The sequence below is a fragment of the Dama dama genome, chromosome 15 (assembly GCF_033118175.1).
Source record: "Dama dama isolate Ldn47 chromosome 15, ASM3311817v1, whole genome shotgun sequence".
NCBI classification, from domain to species: Eukaryota; Metazoa; Chordata; class Mammalia; order Artiodactyla; family Cervidae; genus Dama; species Dama dama.
In genome coordinates this window covers 8569053-8590119 of record NC_083695.1, presented here as the reverse complement: position 1 = coordinate 8590119, position 21067 = coordinate 8569053, and the positions used below count along the sequence as shown (strand labels likewise).

Here is a 21067-nt window from a genome sequence, read left to right as displayed (position 1 = left end):
ATTTATATAGTGCTGCTTTTATATAACTGATTTTTCCTTTTTTTTTTCCTTTGTATTTTTTTCCTAATTTCTTTCTTTCTTTTTCTTTTTTACTGTCCTTCATTCTTTTTTTACGGTTTTGATCCTGCTTTGCCTGCCTCAATTATTGTACTTCTCATTTTACACAGCTAGCAGGTGGCAGGCCCTCCTCGGGGCTTTTGAGTCCAAAAGTCAGGATTCTGTATTGTGTCAGTTTAGCTTTCAGTATTTGTTCCAGTTTTAAGCAACTTTAACTGTAATGTCTAATATTAATATTCCAGTTTAATTCCTCTTTAGAAATAATTTAGAATATTTAAACATATTTTGATCAGATATTTGATTACATTAAAGTTGAGTTTAGAATACTCTAATAATTATTATATAAAAAGACAAATGTAGACTTTTCCCATTTAACATAATGCACACTGTTTAATTGGATAAGAAAAAATAGGATGTAATAACAAAATTTTAAATTAAATATCATACATCTAGTACTTTTAAAAATATGAATCTGGTGAAACAGATAATGAGACGTATTTTCGTGTTAATCAGTGGTTCTTAATATAACTGTCTAGGATGGGTAAATAATATATAGTTAAGAAGGGAACACTTTAAAACTGTATAATGCTAGAGTTTTCAGCTAAGTGAGGAAAAGGAGTGTATTTAAGTCAAGGGCACACTAATCCAATTTTTCCTAGCACCTTACGGGTTCTCTTGACAATTATTTGGGTGCATTCAACTGTTGCATTTGTGTGTTTTGCAGCTTAATTGAAATAGAACTGATCTACAGCATTGTGTGAGCTTGAGGTATAAAACACTGATTTGATGCACTTCTATGTTGCGGTGTGATCACCGCATAGTGTTAGCTAACCCATCACATAATTACCGTTTCTTATTTGTGGTCAGAATGTTTAAGATACACTTTCTTAACACTCTCGAGTATAGCGTGCAGTGTTGTTAAGTCTGTTCAGAGTCCTGTGTGTTAGATCCCTAGAACTTAGTCATCTTCCAGCTGGGAGTTTGTACCCTTGACCAGCATCTCCCCATTTCCCCCTACAGCCCCTAGTAGCACCTCTTCTGCTCTCTTTCTGTGCATTCAGCTTTTTAGATGCCACATATAAGCCTATATCATACAGTACTTTTCTTTCACTGTCTGTTTTATCTCAGCATAATGCCTTCAGGGTCCATCCATTGTTTCAGTGGAAAGATTTCTTTCTTTCTTATGGCTTCTTAATGGTTTCATTGTATGCATATATCACATCTTTATCCATTTATCTGTTGACACAGGGCTTAACCACAGGTTGGAAAGTCTTGGTTAGGACTGCAAACTGCTACAGTACTCCCATCTAGTGGTGATAGGTGTGAATTGCAGGATCAGAAGACTGCCACCTTTAACTTCACCTAATGGATGTCAGGCACTCTAAGAAAAATTAGTTTTTAGTTTTGCTTTTTAGTTCTTTCTGGAGAGTAAAAGAGGCTTTATCTATTACAAGATTTATTTTCAAAATTTTATATATTCTTAAATAATTTTGGATGCCTTTGCTAAGGCATTTGGTGCAGCTTACCTTTTTGTCCGAATTAGAAGCCCAAATTAAATGCTTGTGTTTACAGCTCTGTTATAATCACTTTAACATGATGATTGTAAAATTTTGAAATTTCCATAGCATTCATTTTTATTTTCTTTAATTTCTCATGTGGCAAAATAAAAGAATGTGTATTAAGAAGAGGCTTACAGACATGGGATATAGCTCAGAGTGCAGAAGGGAAATCGAGAGAAAGCCAAGGGAGGTGTAGAGGCATGTGGGGGAAGCAGGGAATTGTAGTAAAGGGGAGAGAAGATAGGGAGGGGTGGTGGGAAGGATGGCGGCAGGGAGGGATGGCATTGACCCAGGCTTCAGATCCTTTCCTTCAGCCAGAGTTCCCCAGCGCCAGTTGTTCATGATTCTAGACTTCCGTTGCACTGGTCTTTACTGAATGGCCCTCTTCTTTCCTTCACCTGGCTAATACTTGCTCAAGATTCAGCTGATGTTACCCTCCCGGAATCCTTCTAAAAAACTGTTGTCCAGGTTAGATGGCCTCTCACAGCACACTGTAAAGGCCTCCTTCCTGGCACTTATCACACTGTATTCTAATTCAGAACTTGCCAGCAGTTTCTCAACTCACATGTGCCCAGAAACAGATCCCCTTCTTCCTCCAGGATGTGACTGAGGACAACCCCAGTCCTAGATTGGTTGACGCTGGTGGCGAGTAGCCTCCTTCCTATATCCCAGGGCCATAAGTACTATTTTCTAAGAATGGAAAACATTATAAAGTGCTCCTCTAAGCAGTGATATATTTGACTGTTTCCCAACAAAACTCCTTAAAATAGCCTAGTAAGTTGGAAGTTGAACTTGTCATACTCTAGGCCCCTAGTTCACGGTGTCCAGATGTTACAACCTGCCGTGCCCCGTCATCAACCCCTGCAGCATGTTTTCTAATGGATTAGTGCCCTGAAGAGCGTCATTGATTTGAAATTGTCCGCATCTGAGGGTTCTCTATGTGCTAGTGTATTTTTTTTTAAAGAAATTTAATATGATAACAAGCTAAAAAATCCAGCTTACATATAAACAGGTATATAATGAGAGCAACGTTCCTTCCTGCCCTTGGTGTTCACCACCCACTGTTAACAGCTGCTGTGATGTCAGGTGGTGGTTCTTAAGCGTTGTTTTTTTTTTTTTTTAATTTAAAATCATTTTGTCTGTTTCGTTATTTAAGAATTGTTGACATTAGGAAACAAAGGAAAATGTGCACTGTAATTTTTAAAACATCTTTATAACCAGTGCTCATGTTGAAATTAAATTGTCAAAATGATGGACATCCTTGGTACTCTAAGTCTAGAATACAGGAGTAGTTTATATAGCATTTTCCAAGGCTAAAATCCCGTTTTCTCTGAGATCCAGGACGCCGTCTCCTCCCTGAGCTGCAGCTTCGTGGAGTCGCTCTGTCTGAGCGCGCTCCAGGCTCCCTCTGCCCAGTCCCCCTCTCCCCGTGTGCCCACCGTGGTCTGCTCTTCCTTTGAGTCTCGCTCATGTCTTGTGGTAGCTGTCCTCTCATTTGTTCTCCCTCTCCTTTGACTTCTGGGAGATTCCATTCTCATCAGCTTTTCATGTACAGGAACTGATCTCTTCTTCCTTATCCTTCCTGTTGGCTTCCACGTAGGGTATACTGTTCAGTAGATATTTATGGAGTGAATTTCTCTAACGTCTTTATTGGCCTCCATGGCTAACAAGATGAGTTTTCGTGTCAGATCCTGGTTCAGACCCCAGCACCACTACTAGTTAGTTGTCTGGGTGGACAAAATGCTTAACTTCTGGGCACATGCTTTTTTGGACCATTCCTTATTAAAAATGTAAAAATCATGTTTTCAAGACTTTAAAAAAAAAAAAGCATATTCTTTGGTAAAACCTACCTCAAAATCAAATTTAAAATAGGAATCAAACATCATAAAAATATTGTTATTGTTTAATGCAATAATCCCATTTATAATAGTCCAGTGTATATATTTGGATAAATACATGAAATAAACATATGAAAACACCTCCCCCCGCCCCGCCCAGAAAAAAATACACAGGCCCCATGATCGTGCTTCCATATACAGTTCCTGTGAGGGTTAAACAAGATTGTTTATATATAGAAGGCTTAGCATAGTGGAAATATCCCAGGTGTCCATTGACAGATGAATGAATAAACATCTGGCACATTCATACAATGAAATATTATTCAGCCTTAAAAAGGAATGAAGTTCTGACATAGGCTACAGTGGGGGAGGAACCCTAAAGACGTTAGGCTAAGTGAAATAAGCCAGACCCAGAAGGACAAATGATGTATGATTCCTCTTGTAGAAATATCCAGACAAGGCAAATTCATAGAGATAGAAGGCAGAGTAAAGGTTACTTGTTGCTGAGGGATTATAGAGTTTCTGTTTGGGGCAATGAAAGAGTTTTGAAATTAAATAGTAGTGATGGTTACACAACATTGTCACCAACTAGTGACCGTCAACTGTACACTTAAAAACGGTTAAAATGGCACGTTATGTGTTATATATATTTTACCAGGGCTTAGATAGTAATGTCCTCTACCAAAAGCTACCTTAAACGGGTGAATTAGATGCTCTGTAGATTGTGTCAGCGAAGGTCTTTAAAAAAGCCCCTGCCCATGGTCAGTTCCTAATCAATGGCAGTCATCGGTGAGTTGGTTGTCAATGTTTGGTGAGCTTCTCAGTGTGATTCCAGTTTATATGAGAGCAGTCTTTAATGGCTAAATAGAAATGTTCCTTTAGCTTCTTTGATAACTAATGGGATCTCGTTACTTACCTCATATCTCGTTTCTGTACCCCAGAGTCATTGATTTGGGAGTCATGACTCCGTGTGACAGGATACTGAAAGCCGCTCTGGACCACAAAGCAGGTACTGTGCACGTGGGCTCCCGGGCGTTTCAGCGAAGCGCGCTCTCCCAGAGTCCGCTGGCGAGGGCCGTGCCCCAGCCCCGGGAGGCTACCGGGACATGCGGACCTGAGTGACATCTCCTGCCTGGAGGGCTCTGTCACTGCCGCTTATAACGGGGGCTAAAGGGGTGAACAGGTAACTGTGAGACTCCTTTGTAGTTCCGAGGAAGGGGTGTGGGGACACGCTTAGAACAATTTGTATTCGATTTTATTTTTCTCTGTGTGTATTTGTTCTTATATTTCTTCTGACACTGTGACATATCCCATCTGGGAAATCATGAACTAATAGTCTCGTGGCTTTTCCCAAAACAGTGGCAAGCAGATTATTGCAACTTGAAGTTGCAAATCATATTTACTACCAAAAGCAAACAATAAATTGAAAACCCCCAGTTAGAAAAGAAGTCTCAAAATTATTCATAAAAATTGGGAATTTATCTTCTGGCTTGTGGTCTTTATTACAGAGTTTTGAACAGGAGTCTTCATACTTTTACTCTTTTTCTCTCATCCTCCTTTTCATTGTTCTTTTTTTCTTTTTTTGGAATAATAGATATAATTGGCCTGTCAGGACTCATCACTCCGTCCCTGGATGAAATGATTTTTGTCGCTAAGGAAATGGAGAGACTGGCTATAAAGATCCCGTTGCTGATCGGAGGAGCTACCACTTCCAGGTGAGTCATGCTAATGAGCTTCGTGCCTCACTGAAATTTCCTTAGATGCTAATGTTTAAAAACAGCGGTAAAACCTGAGGTTTTTCCCTATGCGTAGCGCCTTGGCTCCTTATTATATAAATACGCGAACTTTCTAGTCTTCGTGCCACAAGAGCCAGAATAATTTGGGGGCCTGCTGCAGGGAACTCCTCCATCAGTGCCACCCCCGACACCTGTTTTTGGATTCCTTTGGCCTATAATCCTCTTTCCCTTAATCCTCTCACCTCCTGTTCAGTTCCAGAGACTTCTAATGAACACTTAGAGCTCCTGCAATCAAACTGAGTGAAGATGTGTGTTTTAGCACAAAGGCATTGCTTGAACTTTAGCCCACTCTCTGTCTTGAAGCAGGTGTCTGAATAATTACAGGCTCTATTGAGGAAACTCTGACCTTGTAATAGTTGAGATAGAAAGCTGACTGAGAGAAAATGAATCAGAGGATCACTTTGGGAAGTTGTTTCTGAAAAGGAGACCTTTTGGGAACCTCTGGGTCAAATAATTTAAAGAAGAGAAGGTTCAAATTTGGTCGCACGGTCATTATTCATTTTGCCATATATCTCCTGGGGTCACGATCATAATGATGTTCAGTGAGAGGTATGTTAGTTAGAGGTCATAGACTTTCATGACACATTCCTTATGCCCCACGTAGTTCACTTTGGCAGGGAGCAGTGCCCAGGTAGAGCACTGATCCTGATGGTCGCACAAGCGTGTAGTTTGTTTCTGATACAAAATACAGTAGATGGCAGGTCAGAGCTATTCAGAGTTCCTTTCACACTAGAAACAGCTGTATGTTAAGCCACTTGTAGTAGTTAGGAATCTACAAGCAGGATGTGTGTCTGTACATGGGGCATCGGGGGAGGGAGACAGAGAAATTGATTTTAAGGAACCATCTCAGGTGATTCTGGAAACAAGAACGTCTGAAATCTGCAGAGCAGGTGGGCCTACTGGAGGCCTGGCAAGAGTTGTTGTGAATCTTGAGTCCAAAGGCAGCCTGGAGGAAGAAGGCCACCTTCCTCTGGGAACCCAGTCTTTTCTCTTTGTTGTTGTTCAGTTGCTCAGTCATGTCTGACTCTTTGTGACCCCATGGACTGTAGCACACCAGGCTTCCCTGCCCGTCACCATCTCCCGGAGCATGCTCAAACTCATGTCCATTGAGTCCGTGATGCCATCCAACCGTCTTGCCCTCTGTCGTCCCCTTCTCCTCCTGCCTTCAATCTTTCCCAACATCAGGGTCTTTACGAAAGAGTCGGCTCTTCGCATCAGGTGACCAGCATACTGGAGCTTAAGCTGCAGCTTCAGTCCTTCCAATGAATATTCAGGGCTGATTTCCTTTTGGATTAACTGGTTTGATCTCCTTGCAGTTCAAGGGACTCTAAAGAGCCTTCTCTAATACCACAGTTTGAAAGCATCGATTCTTTGGCGCTCAACCTTCTTTATGGTCCAACTCTCACATCCATACATGACTATTGGAAAAACCATAGCTTTGACTGTACAGACTTCTGGCAGCAAAGTAATGTCTCTGCTTTTTAATATGCTCTCTAGGTTGGTCATAACTTTTCTTCCAAGGAGGAAGCGTCTTTTAATTTCATGGCTGCAGTCACCATCCACAGTGATTTTGGAGCCCAAGAAAATAAAGTCTTTCACTGTTTCTATTGTTTCCCCATCTGTTTGCCATGGAGTGATGGGACCAGATGCCCTGATCTTAGTTTTTTGAATGTTGAGTTTTAAGCTAGCTTTTTCACTCTCTTCTTTCACTTTCATCAAGAGGCTCTTTAGTTCCTCTTCACTTTCTTCCATAAGGGTGCATATCTGAGGTTATTGATATTTCTCCTGGCAGTCTTGATTCCACCCTGTGCTTCATCCAGCCCAGCATTTCTCATGACGTGCTCTGCATATAAGTTAAATAAGCAGGGTGACAATATACAGCCTTCTCTTAAGGTCTTCATTTGATTAGATGAGGCCTGCCCATATTATGGAGGGCAATCTGCTTTACTCAGAGCCTACTGATGTAAATGTTAGTCACATGTGAAAAATATCCTCACAGAAACATCTAGATTGTTTGACCAAAAACCAGGTACCATGGCCTTGCCAAATTGGCACATGAAATTGACCATCCTCCCACTTATAATCTGAGTAGAACATTTTCATGAGTGGCCACAGTGTTCTATCTCCACTAACTGCTTTTCATACTTGGAGAACTCAATAGTGTGGTTATTATTGCTCACGTTAGAAAACTGGCTTTGTTTTTCCACGGAGAACTTAACCTGCTAGGATTATGTGACAGATTGTTCTCCAGGAATATGACTAACTGTCAATAACTGGGATTTCAATGAGCATAGTTTGGGTAATTGAATGATTATAGTGGGAATATTCATTAGCTTAGTAAAGAGAATGGTAAGAGAATCTATAGATTATTGTCAACATGAAAGACCTTTTAAAATCACAGTTATAAAATAGGAACAAAGAAATATTTAAATGAGCAGACGTAATGAAATGCATTATGAGTTATGTGAATGTGATGCTAGTTTCCAAATAAGAAAGATTTTATGAGGGCTCTACACTTGGAAGTTCAGTATCAGGAAACCACATCCTGCTACTTGTTCAAGCTGGAACACTGTTGTTGTTTAGTCTCTCAGCTGTGTGCGACTCTTGTCACCCCGTGGACCATAGCCTGCCAGGCCTCTCTGTCCGTGGGATTCCCCAGGCAAGAACACTGCAGTGGCTGCCATTTTCTTCTCCAGGGGATCTTCCTGACCCAGGGATCGAACTTGCGTCTCCTGTGTCTCCTGCATTGGCAGGCAGGTTCTTTGCCACTGAGCCGCCAGAAAAGCCCAAGTTGGAACTTCACCAGTAGTTAATTCTATTACATCTCTCACCAAGTAAGAGCCACCAGATTAAAGAGGTTCCTTAAAAAATAAGAGAAAGTAACATGACTAACCTCTCAAGATATATCATTGGCAACATTAGCCATAAATGAATCTTAACAGTTATAACCTGGTATATCAAGTTAAAATCAATCAGATCAGTAATGACCCACAGTCTTCATGCTCTTGTAGAATATCTGTTCTCTTTGTCTGGAAAACTGAAGGCGTCCCTGTCAGGAGACAGACCTCTGGTTCCCATGATCTCTTTAACTCCAGTATTCTGTTTCTCGATGAGTTTTTCTGGCTCTCTTCCTTGCCTGTTACAGTTTCTGAAAAATCATTAGAAAATAACAGCCAGTAGTCGTGCTTCCAGGTAACCCTCTCTTTCTCCAGTTTGGCCTGCATTTCAGCTTTGTATAAGTGGATTCCATTGATACTACTTACATACTTAATCTACTGTGTATGTTCTTCTGTGTCCAGCTCAACATTATGTCTTTAAGGCCCAAACTCATTGTTAGAGTAGTGGGGGGCTTTTGGTTTGATTTTTTTTTTTTTTTCACTTTGTGGTAAAATATTGAATTGTATAATGCCCTCTGGGTTATTTATCCTTGCTACTGTCATGGGCATTTGGGTTTTTCCAGTTTGGGGTTGTTACGTGGAATGCTGCTATAAATGTCTATCTTCCCTGAAGCAGACTTGCTGGGTCACAGAATGTACATATGGTCATCTGCATTCCATGGACAGAGGAGCCTGGTGGACTATAATTCACAGGGTCACAAAAGTCAGACACAACTTAGTGACTATATGGCAGCAACATCTGCATTAGATATTTATTGCAGGATCTTTTTCCAAAGTGATTGTACTAATTTATACTCCCACCAGCAATTATGAGGCTTCTGGTTATTCTACACCTTTTTCAGTGTTCGCCATTTTAGTATGTACGTAATAATATCTTAATAAGATCTTCATTTGTATTTCTCTGCTGACTAATGGTGTTGAGTACATTTTCACATGTATATTGACAATTTGGATATGCTTTTTGAATTTTTTCTTTTTAAATTAGGTATTTCACTATTTTTCTTACTAATTTGTATGCATTCTTTATTCACATTGGATGCAGCTCTTTCTCAGAAAGCGTTAGTCTCTCAGTGGTGTCTGACTGTCTGTAACCCCATGGACTGTAGCCCCCCAGGCTCCTCTGTCCACGGAATTCTCCAGGCAAGAATACTGGAGTGGGTAGCCTTTCCCTTCTCTAAGGGTTCTTCCTGACCCAGGGATCAAATCCTAGTCTTCTGCACTGCGGGCAGATCCTTTACTGTCTGAGCCACCAGGGAAGCCCCTGTCAGATGTTCATGAAGTCTGATTTCTGCATCTCTTCCTTTATGGTTAATGCTGCTCGCATCTGTAGGAAGCCATCTACCCTAGGAGAGTCAGCTTTGCCAGAACGCATTCAGGAGTTTGACTGTCTCAGAAGCCATCTGAGAACCTTATCATCACCTCCTACAGATCTGTCGAGGGAGGGCTTAGCAGTGGCCCAGTTCTTTCCTTTACTAACTCCTTTCTGAGCAGATGGAGGCTCAGGACTTCCAAGTTCTCGTGAAAGCAGATTTCTGAGGGGAATAGCAGCATGGCTTTTCCAGTAGCAAGAGAGAATTAGAACTGTTCCCCCAGACACTCAAAATGAGACTTGAGGATGGATCCTTGGAGAGGCTGAAAGGGTTATACAGATTTGGAATCATTTGTGGGTAGAAATGTGCTTGGAGGGGCCCTTTTAAACCTATAGCAATAAGAGAATAGAAAACTGAACAGTTTACTGTCTGTAATACAGATGATTTTGTATCACAAACTAGAAATGACTTTACTAGAAATCTGGCCCTTTTAGCTATAGAACTTCTCAAGGGCAAAAGTCTGGCAGTTAGCTCTCAATTTTTAACTGGTTTAAAGCCAATAGCTGCAAAATGTCCTTTTCTATTATCTTTTGTGTAATTTAACTTGGAGAATTCAACAGGAAGTCACATTGCCCAAAGTGGAAGGTAATTTTCTGAGTTTTGTTTTGTTTTTTTAAATTGCTCTGAAGTATGGTGCTGAATCACATAACTGATAATATTTTCCTCTGTATAGGATTTCATGGAATGAATTTTATATGCTAATCTCACTCCTGATTCTATCTTAATTTTCCTGAAATTTATTTTCCATTTTCTTTCATTTTTCTCTTCACATTTTAAGTTTTGGTCATGCTGCATTTATGTAAAACATTAATTCTGGGATAGGATATGGCATGAAATAGATGCTTGGAGTATGTGTTCTTTTTCAGAATGTGAAAGAATTTCTTCTTATGCCCTCTTAGATCAGCTCCAGCCTGCAGCTGGGGGCAACTTTGTGCTAGCAGCCCCACAGGCTCGGGGAAGACCTCAACATTAGACACCTCACACAGATGCGGCCTGATCCACACTGGTAGCGAGGTGGGAGACCTTGGGCTAGGGCTGGCATTGCCGAGGTTAGTCGGTCACTGTGGGAGGTGACTAATTAAATCCTAGATGTTGACTAGTGATTTAGCAGAGATGCATTTGAGATTCAGCCTCAGCCTCTACCCCTTTGCTCTGGGTATGTAGGAAGGAGAGGAGAGATTCCAATGTTTTGCATTTTTTCAGACTTCAGAAAGAAGTCTTCTTCCACCTGGAGAAGTTTGTATAAATGGAGGCTTAGAAAAAAGTGGAATCAATGTCAAACCAGGAGCATGCTTTTTTAAAAAATTAATTAATTTATTTTAATTGGAGGCTAATTACTTTACAGTATTGTAGTGGTTTTTGCCACACATTGACATGAATCAGCCATGGGTGAACATGTGTCCCCCCTCCCACCTCCCTGCCCACCCCATCCCTCAGGGTTGTCCCAGTGCACCGACTTTGAACGCCCTGTTTCATGCACTGAACTTGGACTAGTGATCTGTTTCACATATGGTAATATACATGTTTCAGTACTAAGAATTCTCTCAAATCATCCCACCCTTGCCTTCTCCCACAGAGTCCAGAAGTCTATTCTTTACGTCTGTGTCTCTTTTGCTGTCTTACATATAGGGTCGTTACCATCTTTCTAAATTCCATATATATGTGTTAATATACTGTATTAGTGTTTTTCTTTCTGACTGACTTCACTTTGTATAATAGGCTCCAGTTTCATCCTCCTCATTAGAACTGACTCAAATGTGTTCTTTTTAATGGCTGAGTAATATTCCATTGTGTATATGTACCACAGCTTTCTTATTCATTCTTCTGCTGTTGGACATCTAGGTTGCTTCCATGTCCTAGCTCTTGTAAACAGTGCTGCGATGAACACTGGGGTACACGTGTCTCTTTCAATTCTGGTTTCTGTGGTGTGTATGCCCAGCGGTGGGATTGCTGGGTCGTATGGCAGTTCTAGTTCCAGTTTTTTAAGGAATCTCCACACTGTTCTCCATAGTGGCTGTACTAGTTTGCATTCCCACCAGCAGTGTAAGAGGGTTCCCTTTTCTCCACGCCCTCTCCAGCATTTATTGCTGATAGCTGGACAGACTCAAACTTCATGCCTGTGCTCATCCAGCTTGGGCAGTTTTTATGTTGGAAAGGAGTACTTTGATTTGCTTTTTTTAAGTCATGAAATCCATCCATTTCTTCTCAGTGCCCTTTTCCAGACCATCAAATAGACAATGACCAGAATTGCACAAACCTTAGATACTTACTAAATATCAATTATGTTGATGTAAACATTTCAATTTTTACCAACTAGCTTTAAAAGAAATGTCACTGAAGTCACGTCGGGCCTAAAATATTGTTTCCTGGGGGAGCTTCATGGAGGAAAAAGACATAGGTATATTTGTGTGTTTCAAGTTGCTGAGGAAGCGTCTGAGGAAGAGGAAGCATACGGAGTCTGACTTGTGTTCTGTTTTGAAGCTGGAAGCAACTCCTTCTTTATAACTTTTCCTCCTGTTTGAAAATCTTCCCCGCATCATAGACTACCCAGGGTAACTTCAGAATCTGTGGTCTCCGAGCACACCGTAGGCACAGAGGCTCCTGAGGAGGCCCTGGCAATCCTTAGGCTGCTCGAGGGCAGCGGTGCAGCGCCCCCTGCTGGTGGCCACCCCAGCCTCCCAGTCCAGAAGGTCTCTTCTGCGCTGGCTGGTCTAGGCTGAGCTCCATCTTACAGCCCAGTTCTGGTGGCTTATGGCTTTCGTCCTTTGCTTTCTATTTCTGTAGAGAAATATGCTGAGAGACGGGACAGGTGAAATGTTAGAGGTTTTGTCTATCTCATTGTGAATGAGTTTTTAGAGTCTTTCCTTAGAAGCCTATTAAAAACACACTCAGATATTATACCTATAATTTTTTTTTTTTTGTTTTGTTTTCAAAAATTGCCTCAGTAATTCACAATTATTAGAACATGTCAAAGAATTCATAAAGTTAAACTTTTGTCTCTTCCTTCCCAGATTCAGTCCCAGTTCTAATCTTCATGTAACCAGTGCTGACATTTTGATATCTCTCTTTGCTTTTTCTATTATACAGCCACTTTAAGGTTGGTTGGTTGGTTGGGGCAGGTTGAGGGTGTTAGTATTTTGTTTTGGTTAATTTTTAAATAAAGTTCTTTTAAACAAACTGTTTTTGCTAATTTGGTTTTCCCCCGTAAAATAGCACATTCTGGACATCTTTCCAAATGGGAATATAGTTTAGTTGAGGGGAAAGAATATGAAAGTATGTGAGTTAGAGAAAGCTGCTGCTGCTTTAAGGGGAAAGGAGGAGGAGAGAAGACTGGAAACACTGTCCTTTTAGTGGGAGTGGGAACTACTGTTATCACCCGTGTACATGGAATTGTGGCAAAGTCTGCACTTCTGTCCCAGCCTCAGGGCCCTAGATTAACCACATGCAGGAAGGAAGGATGTGTATATCTTCAATTCTCACTTTAATATGTTGTGCTTTATACTAAAATAGCAGATATGTAGCCTGTGCTATTGATATAAACATTCAGCAATCAGAGGGCAATTTGTTAGTAAAATCAGGTGATTTTAAGCATTAAAGAGTGTTTCTTCCTCAGAACTGACATTTTCTGGTTTGGCGAAAGAAATTGGGGGCTGAGCCAGTGTTAGGATAAGATCTTGTTGCTTTGACCTCTCTCTATTACTGTGTGTTGAATTTATTTAGGTCCAAGTTTCCTTCCGACAAGTAGAAGGTGGGCTTGGGTTGGAGGAGTGTTGGTGTCTCTTGGTGGGAGGCGGGAAGCAGCAGCTGGGGACTGGTCCCGTGTCCCCTGCCACTGTCTGCTTCTCCAGGGACTCTGGCTGGTGGCCCAGTTCATCTGCAGGAAAATACTCCACTTTGACCTTTATGAAAGCAAAGTGCAGTCACCAGGCCAGTCTGATCCCATTGGCAGAGAGCTGAGGACATTGCCCTCTTTTGACCCTAGACTTCTTTGTTGGCTGGGCCAAAAATCCATGTCTTTTCCCCTTGGCTTCCCCATATTAGGGTGGGGAGAAGGTCATTCTCGCTTTTGAAGGGATATGCAGTATTTATAAGTACCGTGAGATTTTTCTCTGGAAAGCACTGTAGAAACATTATCTCCAATGGTTCTGAACAGGAGTTGTGTAGCAACTGTCAGCCCTGACGGATGTGTTTTTTCCCCGACCCCTCTTTTCAGAACCCACACAGCAGTTAAAATAGCCCCAAGATACAGTGCACCTGTGATCCACGTCCTGGACGCGTCCAAGAGCGTGGTGGTGGTAAGTGTGGGCCTCATGTTATTGCGGATCTGTTGTGATGAGAAAATGAGAGCATTGCGAGTTAAGGGTATTGCCCAAGACCTTCTGTTTATTTTTGTCCTGTTCTACTAAAAAGAATCGTCAAAGACTATCCCAGGGCTTGTGGTAGGGTCACTGCAGGTGTCCGCATTGCCGGAGGAGGTGGGTCAGTGTGTGCTCTGCCTTCTGGGGCCTCTGCCTGAGCCGGCATTGGCAGTGCTGGTCTGAGCAGCAGAGCAGTGATGCCAGGACGCCAACCCAGAGGGGGTTTCAGTCATTTACAGTATTTACAAATATGAATGGGCACTTTCTTAACTCCAACTAAAGGAATGTAGAATTTATCAGTTTTTTTTAATTGAAGTATAGTTGATTTACAAAGTTGTGTTAATTTCTGCTGTACAGCAAAATCAAGTCACACATATTTATACATTCTTTTTTTTTAAAATATTTTTTCTGATTATGGAATGTAGTTCCCTGTGCTGGACAGTGGGACCCTGTTGTTTATCCATCCTACACATTACCAGATTACATCTGGTAATCCCAACCTCCCGATCCATCTCTTCCCCCATTCCCTCTCCCTTGGCAGCCGCCAGTCTGTTTTCTATGTCCGTGATTCTGTTTTTGTTTCAGAAATATATTCACTTGGGTCCTGTTTTAGATTCTGCATGTGAGTGGCATCATATGATATTTGTCTTTTTCTGACTTCACTTAGTATGATAATCTCTAGGTCCATCCATGTTGCTGAAAATTTCATTCTTTATTGTGGTTGAGTAATAGGAATGTAAATTTTTTTAAATAACCCATTTCCAGATAGAAAAACGTTTAAACTGAAATGGGCCAATTGACCCTACCTGAAGACAGAAAAACATTCACAGATATATGTTGAAAACGCAGAATTTAGTGAATATGATAAACAACTTACCTTAGTGGTTTTTTCTGCTTTTCTCTATCATGAAGCCTAACATTCTCTCTTGTTATGTGTTTCATTATATTCATTGAATAATGGGACATAAAAGCTGTTGGGAATCTGAGTGACCATGTGGTCCAGTGGTTTCCAAGTATGTTTTTGCCACAGAAACCTTTGCAAGTGACGTCTTTTCTGGAAACTCAGTGGGCAAACCAGAGTGACCCCTTCCCCTCCCTCATCCCACTCCTGTTTCTCATCAAAACGAGAACAATTTAAACATCACTCATCTAGTCTAGGGATTCCCAGGTGGCTCAGTGGGTAAAGAGTCTGCCTGCAGTGCAGGAAACCTAGGTTCAGTCCCTGGAGAAGGGCATGGCTACGCACTCCAGTATTCTTGCCTGGAGAATCCCACAGACAGAGGAGCCTGGTGGGCTACAGTCCTTACAGTTGCAAACAGCTGGACATGACCGAAGCAGCTGAGCGCACACAGCAGTCTAGTCCAGCCTTCACATTTGCAGGCAAGGAAGGTCGCTGAGGGGCCTGGCGATTTGTGACACTCCCAGGCGCTGTCCCAGCCTGGATGAGGGCCACCACACCTCCCAAACCACTTTCCAAAGGAATTCTTTCAGACCTGTGAATTAAAGTTGTTCAGTAACCACTAACATTATTGAACATTTACAGTGTGCCCAGCAGTGTGCTGAGTGCTTTACATGGACTTTTTATTTAATTCTCATGAGGTAGATATTTTCATTATCCCCATTTTAGAGGCGAGGAAACAGGAACAGAGAGGTCAGTAACTCTTGAGGCCACAGATCCCTCAAGCAGCAGGTGTGGATTGGAACACAGGTGGTCTTACTCTGTGCTGCATTAGTTAAACTTGTTCTGTTAATGTTTAATAAGTCTCCTTTATTAAGGATACAATTAAATTGGGCTGAAATCATAAAATTGCAGTTTTTTAATTTGCCATTGACATAGACTAATGTGCAAATAAAGTACATTTGTACAACTCAATTTTGAAAAACACTATTTATATCTTATATTTGGATTGTATTTCCTAAGGAGCTTATTTCAGGTCCATGGTTGAGTATCCAGTGCAACTCTCTTTAAGGCTAGTGGCTATTTTCAAATGCTAATGAGCGACGGAACACTTCCCATTTGAAGACCAGGCTGTTGAACCCATTTGAGTACACAGGACTGATAAAGCCCCTACAGGTTAGGGTGCACTTTAGCTGGGAAGCACTTGGCCCCTTGATTCCATCTCTAGGACACTCTTCCATTGTCTTGAAGAGCTTAAGCACCATGGGCCCAGCTGGAAGCCCGCAGAGGAGGAGGCGGGGGCATCTGTGTTCTTCACTGTGTGGTCCAGCCGACTGTGGTTGGTTCTTCTCATATACAAAGGAACAGCCACCCTTTAAAATCACTCAGATATAGTCTGATGATAAGTCAGTTGGGTAACTGCAGGTGACACGTTTGGGGAGTCATTGGTAGAGTTTGTTTAGGCTGACTTGTTTAGATTGATAGTTGGTTTAGAGTCTTTTGATCTCACTGCAGTGAGTACAGCACAGGCTTACACTCTGGCTACTGTCTCATGTATTTATTTGAAAGATTCCAAAATACCGTAGCTGCTTAATAGTTGGAGATTTACGTTGGGGGATGCCCCCTTGCTTTTTTCCTTTTTTTAAAAAATAAAAAACAAGATGCCCAAATTTATTTTCAATGTATTCCCTCTCATTGTGCTGTGATTTGCTATGAGAAAGAAAAAGAGGATAAGAAAAGCTGTACTGTGTCTGATGGTTGGCATGAAAACCCAGGTTGACTCTGATTTTGTGATTGATCATATGGAACAGCCCATATAATTGGCCATGAACTTGTTCTTATTGAGCAAGTCAGCCTGGGCAGGGAGGGGCTTGTCGCCACAGCTCTGGGAGCAGGAGTCCCATGGGGGTGTGGAAGGGCCAGCCAACGGAAGCAGCACCTTCCACCTCCCCAGTAGTTCCCACTGGGTGCTGTCAAGTTTTGGAAATAGGGGGGCTCACCGGGAGCTGGTGATGGACAGGGAGGCCTGGCGTGCTGCGATTCATGGGGTCGCAAAGAGTTGGACACGACTAAGCGACTGAACTGACTGACTGACTGACTGACTTTCCCAGAGTTTAAAATCTAGCAGAATGTAACAGTGTTTTAAAATCTTCAAAGCATTGCGTGCATGTGCTCTGGGGACTCGGGAGTAGGCATTCCTTCTTGTTTTCGTGAGTTCTGCTGAGTTTGCTAAAGGAGAACTCCACTGAGGCAAGGCCACATCTTTCTTCTTGGTGATTATATTTTCAGCTTTGGTGGCAGCGATTCTTCTACCAACTTGGTAATCATAGTCATAAATATACTTGGCTGATTCTGTTCTATAGTTTACTGAGTAGCCTCACACTTCCCAGACAGTCAGTTTCCTTTCTTGTTTTAACAGAAGCTCATGGTTGACTGTGAAGATCAGCCTCATTCTGTCAGCAGACATCCAGTGAGGATGCACCTTCTGTGTGCAGTCCTACCTCCAAAGGGCCTGTCTTAGTAAGGGAAGTAGACACGTAGACAGATGCTGGGAGCCTGTGAAAAGTGCAGTGATGGAGAGGTGAAGAGTATCTTTGAAGCCCTGAAGAGGGGGTACCTACCCAGTGTGTTGTGGATCCCCAGAACCCCCTCAGTTTCAGTGATTTATTCAGTGACTCACAGAACTCAAAAATGCTGTTAAACTCACAATCACCGTTTATTACCGTGAATGGATACAGATTAAAATTGAGTAAGATTTAGAAAAGGCCAGGCCCTAGCTTCCAGGTGTGTCTCCCTATGGAGTCATATGGACAGGGCTTGATACTTCAACTAATGATGTGTGATAGCCTGGATGGAACATTGCCAACTAGGGATGCTGCCAGAGCCTGGGTGTCTGGGGCTTTAAGTGGAAGTCAGTCACGTAGGTGCGGCGTGCTCACTTGACTGACCCAACTCACTCAGTCCTGAACCGCTCCAGGGGTCAGACAGAGTGCAAGCCAGGTGCCCCCATAAATCACATTGTTAGCATAAACAATCTGGGATGGCCAAGGCCCCAGGTAGACGAAGACACTCTTTATCACTGAAGGCTTAGTATTTACCTCACAGGATCTGTCCTCTGTTTAGAATGTGCAGCAATGAAGCGCCCCCGGCCTACTGAGTTAACGCTTTACTGTACAGCCAGGCAGAAGCTAGCATAACCGGTAAATGGAGAGGAAACGACATGACCATGGGAAGGCCTCCTGAAGGTGGTGACCCCAGGACTGACCCTTGTTTTGCCTGTTTTATCTTCTTTCGCTGCTCTGTGGTCACTGAATTTTGATCTTGCATTTCCAGTGTTCTCAGCTGTTAGATGAGAATCTAAAAGATGAGTACTTTGAGGAGATCCTGGAAGAATATGAAGATATCAGACAGGACCATTATGAGTCTCTCAAGGTAAGTAACAAAAACAGGTCCCCTCTTGTTTGGGCAATAGAACGATCCTACAGTTATTATTGTGATTTTGCTGTTGGAGGAGGGGAAGGTTTGGGATCCTTTTAGAAAAGTCCTACTTTCTGCTTCACATCAGCCTTCTTTACTGTTCCCAATAATTTTTGGCTATATTAAAATTGATTTTATTTATTCCACCAAACATATATTGAGTAAGCTGTAGGTGTTGGGTGCTGTTTGCTACCCGAGTTATGAGAATGAATAAAACATGAGCTCAGAGGCAGCAGCAAGACAGGAACTGAGACAGTGTGCCGAAATGACTCCCACAGATCCTTATTCTTAAGGAAATAATGGAAGAGAATGAAGACATTAGGAACATTGTAAGCCTCTCTCCCTGATCATCCAACACACTCTGTGCAGAATAATGTTTCGAGAACTATCCTTCTCTAGAGGAGCTTCAGGGGATCTATGGAGATCAGGCATGATTACTCTTTAGAGGTTGTCAGGATATTTCTTCCTGGTTATCTGCTTACTGGGCTTTGTGTTATGGGTAGGGGATGAATTTTGGGGATGGCCCGGCAAGTGAAATGTGATGACCAACAGTGAGAAAGGAATACGTTCCTGAGGTGTTGGCTGGACCAAGACACTGTGGTTGGCTTGCCCGCTCCGTAATCTGCCCACAGGTGGCTGTTTCTTGGCTCTGCCTTCTGGGCCTCAGGGCAGTTGGTGGGTGGCCCCAGTGAACCCCAGCCTCAGGTAAAGTCCGGGCAGGAGCCTGCCCCATCGCACGCTTACTTACCTTACAGTTGGCTGCAGGCCTGCCTTGCATTTATGTAGCCATGTGTGCGGGATGTGTATTGCATCTTTACTCTCTATTGTTCTGGTGCTGATGTGAAGCCATTTTAGATGTAACAGGAAGAGTTTTCTAGAATATGAATTTTCATGAATAAGAGCGTTTGCTTTCTTGCAAAATATATTTACTAGCTTCCTTGGACATACTTTAATAGTAGCAGCTGAAAATCTGAGTCTCTGACTGAATAACTTTTCTTTTTTTCATAGGAGAGAAGATACTTAACCTTAAGGCAAGCTAGAGAAAATGGTTTCCATATTGACTGGCTGGCAGAGCCTCCTCCAGGTCTGTTGGGCTATGAGTTAGAGAAAAGCAGATGTGATAGCTCTGAGCTGAAGAGAGGTTTGCATTTTCAGGTCAGCAGACTCAAACAGGCAGCTGGAGACTCTTCATTATGTTCAGTAGTGATGATGAATGACAATGATGATTGAAAATGAAAGTCAATAGGTGCCATTTATGGAGAACCAAACACTGTCCTGAGATTGAACTGCAGCAGCTCTGAGTCCTTGACACAACCCTAAAATGAATGTGTTCTTATCTCCGCTTTAATTTGAAGAAATGGAATTTCAAGCGACAGCTTGAAAGGTCACTGGCATTCAGTCTCTGCCGGGTCTTCCACACCCTCGTCCTGCCCCTGTGCTGTGCCTCAGTGGGCCTTCTTCATCTGAAGCCGAGACCTGCTTGGGTGGCAGTGTCACCGCCTTGGCCTGGGTCCCAGCGGGCCCAGGCGCAGACGTGGAACGTCTGAAATCGCAAACTCCTGCATGTTGAGGAGACCAAGACATTGCCGCGACGCAGGTGCTTCTGTTCTGCTCACTCTTATTCTCGCTCGGACGCTTCCCTCTTGTGGCTTCTTTCCCTTCTGGTTTCTAAACTTTCTTGCCCTGCATGGGTGTTCACGATAATGTGTAAGACATTCTGACAGGTTCAGAGAGGCATGAGATATGAATGCAAAACTGAGACAGGGTGAACAGGGGTTATATTAATTGAATCCACATTTCCAAGGTAATACCTCTAATCTGCTTTCATTGCTCACCTCACCCACGTTCCACACATGCTCAGCAGAGTGATGGGTATTAAGCTGGAAACGTAGGTGAGCTGGGTTCTAGATTTAGTCCAGCTGTGTTTAGTGTGGTTTAGCGGGAGGAAGGCACATGGAGAGTTGGGTTCTAATCCCAACTTGGCTCCTGGCTCTGAATCCCTGAGTGACCCTGAGCATCTTATTTCCATGTTCAACAGTTTCTAATACATAAGAAAGGAGTTACTTTATGGAAATGTTGTAAGGATAAAATAAGATAATATGTATAAACCTTTGAAAAATATGCATTACTATACCAGCCCAATCGATGATTTTGTCTTTAGCTTTCACTATGAAATTGGAAAAATATTGCAAGGGGAGATCCATTTTAGTCAAGTCAAATGTCCAGAATACATCTCAATAGAAATAGTTCCCTCGTGCTCGCTTCGGCAGCACATATACTGAAATTGGAACGATACAGAGAAGATTAGCATGGCCCCTGCGCAAGGATGACACGCAAATTCGTGAAGCGTTCCATATTTTAAAAAAAAAATAAAAAAAAAAAAAAAAAAAAAAAGAAATAGTTCCCTCAAGGTTCACAGTTCCAGGCAGTGGTGGTGGCAGTTTTCAAGAGCTCTTTAACCCCCTTGCAGGGCCCCTCAAGGACAGCCCAGTCCTGGCGTATTTTCAGGAAGTCAGTAAAAGGAAAACGAAGGGTTCTTCTTTTCTAGGTCTTTGGTGGTAAACCTAGAAACCTCAAACAAACCTCCAGCTCTGACCAACAAGCTCATTCAAGAATAACACCCTTCAGTCACCCGGAAGCAGAGTGTTTCCCTGCCTTTCTAGGCAAGAGGACACTTCAGTCAGGAGAACAGCTGTAGTTTCTTTTTACTTACCAAACTAATCAGCAGAATAAAATACTTAAAAGGAAGGGATTGTCCTGTATAGTAAAAAGATGACCAGGAACACATGAGAAAAAACTACCATGGGTGGTATAAAA

General features: G+C 42.3%; 1 protein-coding gene and 1 non-coding gene across 4 annotated transcripts in view; both read left to right on the top strand.

Annotated features, from left to right (window-relative positions):
- The window catches only part of MTR (5-methyltetrahydrofolate-homocysteine methyltransferase), a 119106-nt gene that overhangs the window by 88460 nt on the left and 9579 nt on the right, over nt 1–21067 (top strand). For all 3 annotated transcript variants that reach the window (XM_061161403.1, XM_061161402.1, XM_061161404.1), the window contains 5 exons: nt 4396–4463; nt 5049–5169; nt 13731–13812; nt 18107–18205; nt 19259–19334. In XM_061161403.1, coding sequence (XP_061017386.1) covers nt 4396–4463; nt 5049–5169; nt 13731–13812; nt 18107–18205; nt 19259–19334 — 446 coding nt within the window. The remainder of the gene's footprint in view (nt 1–4395; nt 4464–5048; nt 5170–13730; nt 13813–18106; nt 18206–19258; nt 19335–21067) is intronic.
- LOC133070830 (U6 spliceosomal RNA) lies at nt 20505–20611 on the top strand. The gene has a single exon (XR_009696234.1). It is a non-coding gene; the product is annotated as a U6 spliceosomal RNA (small nuclear RNA).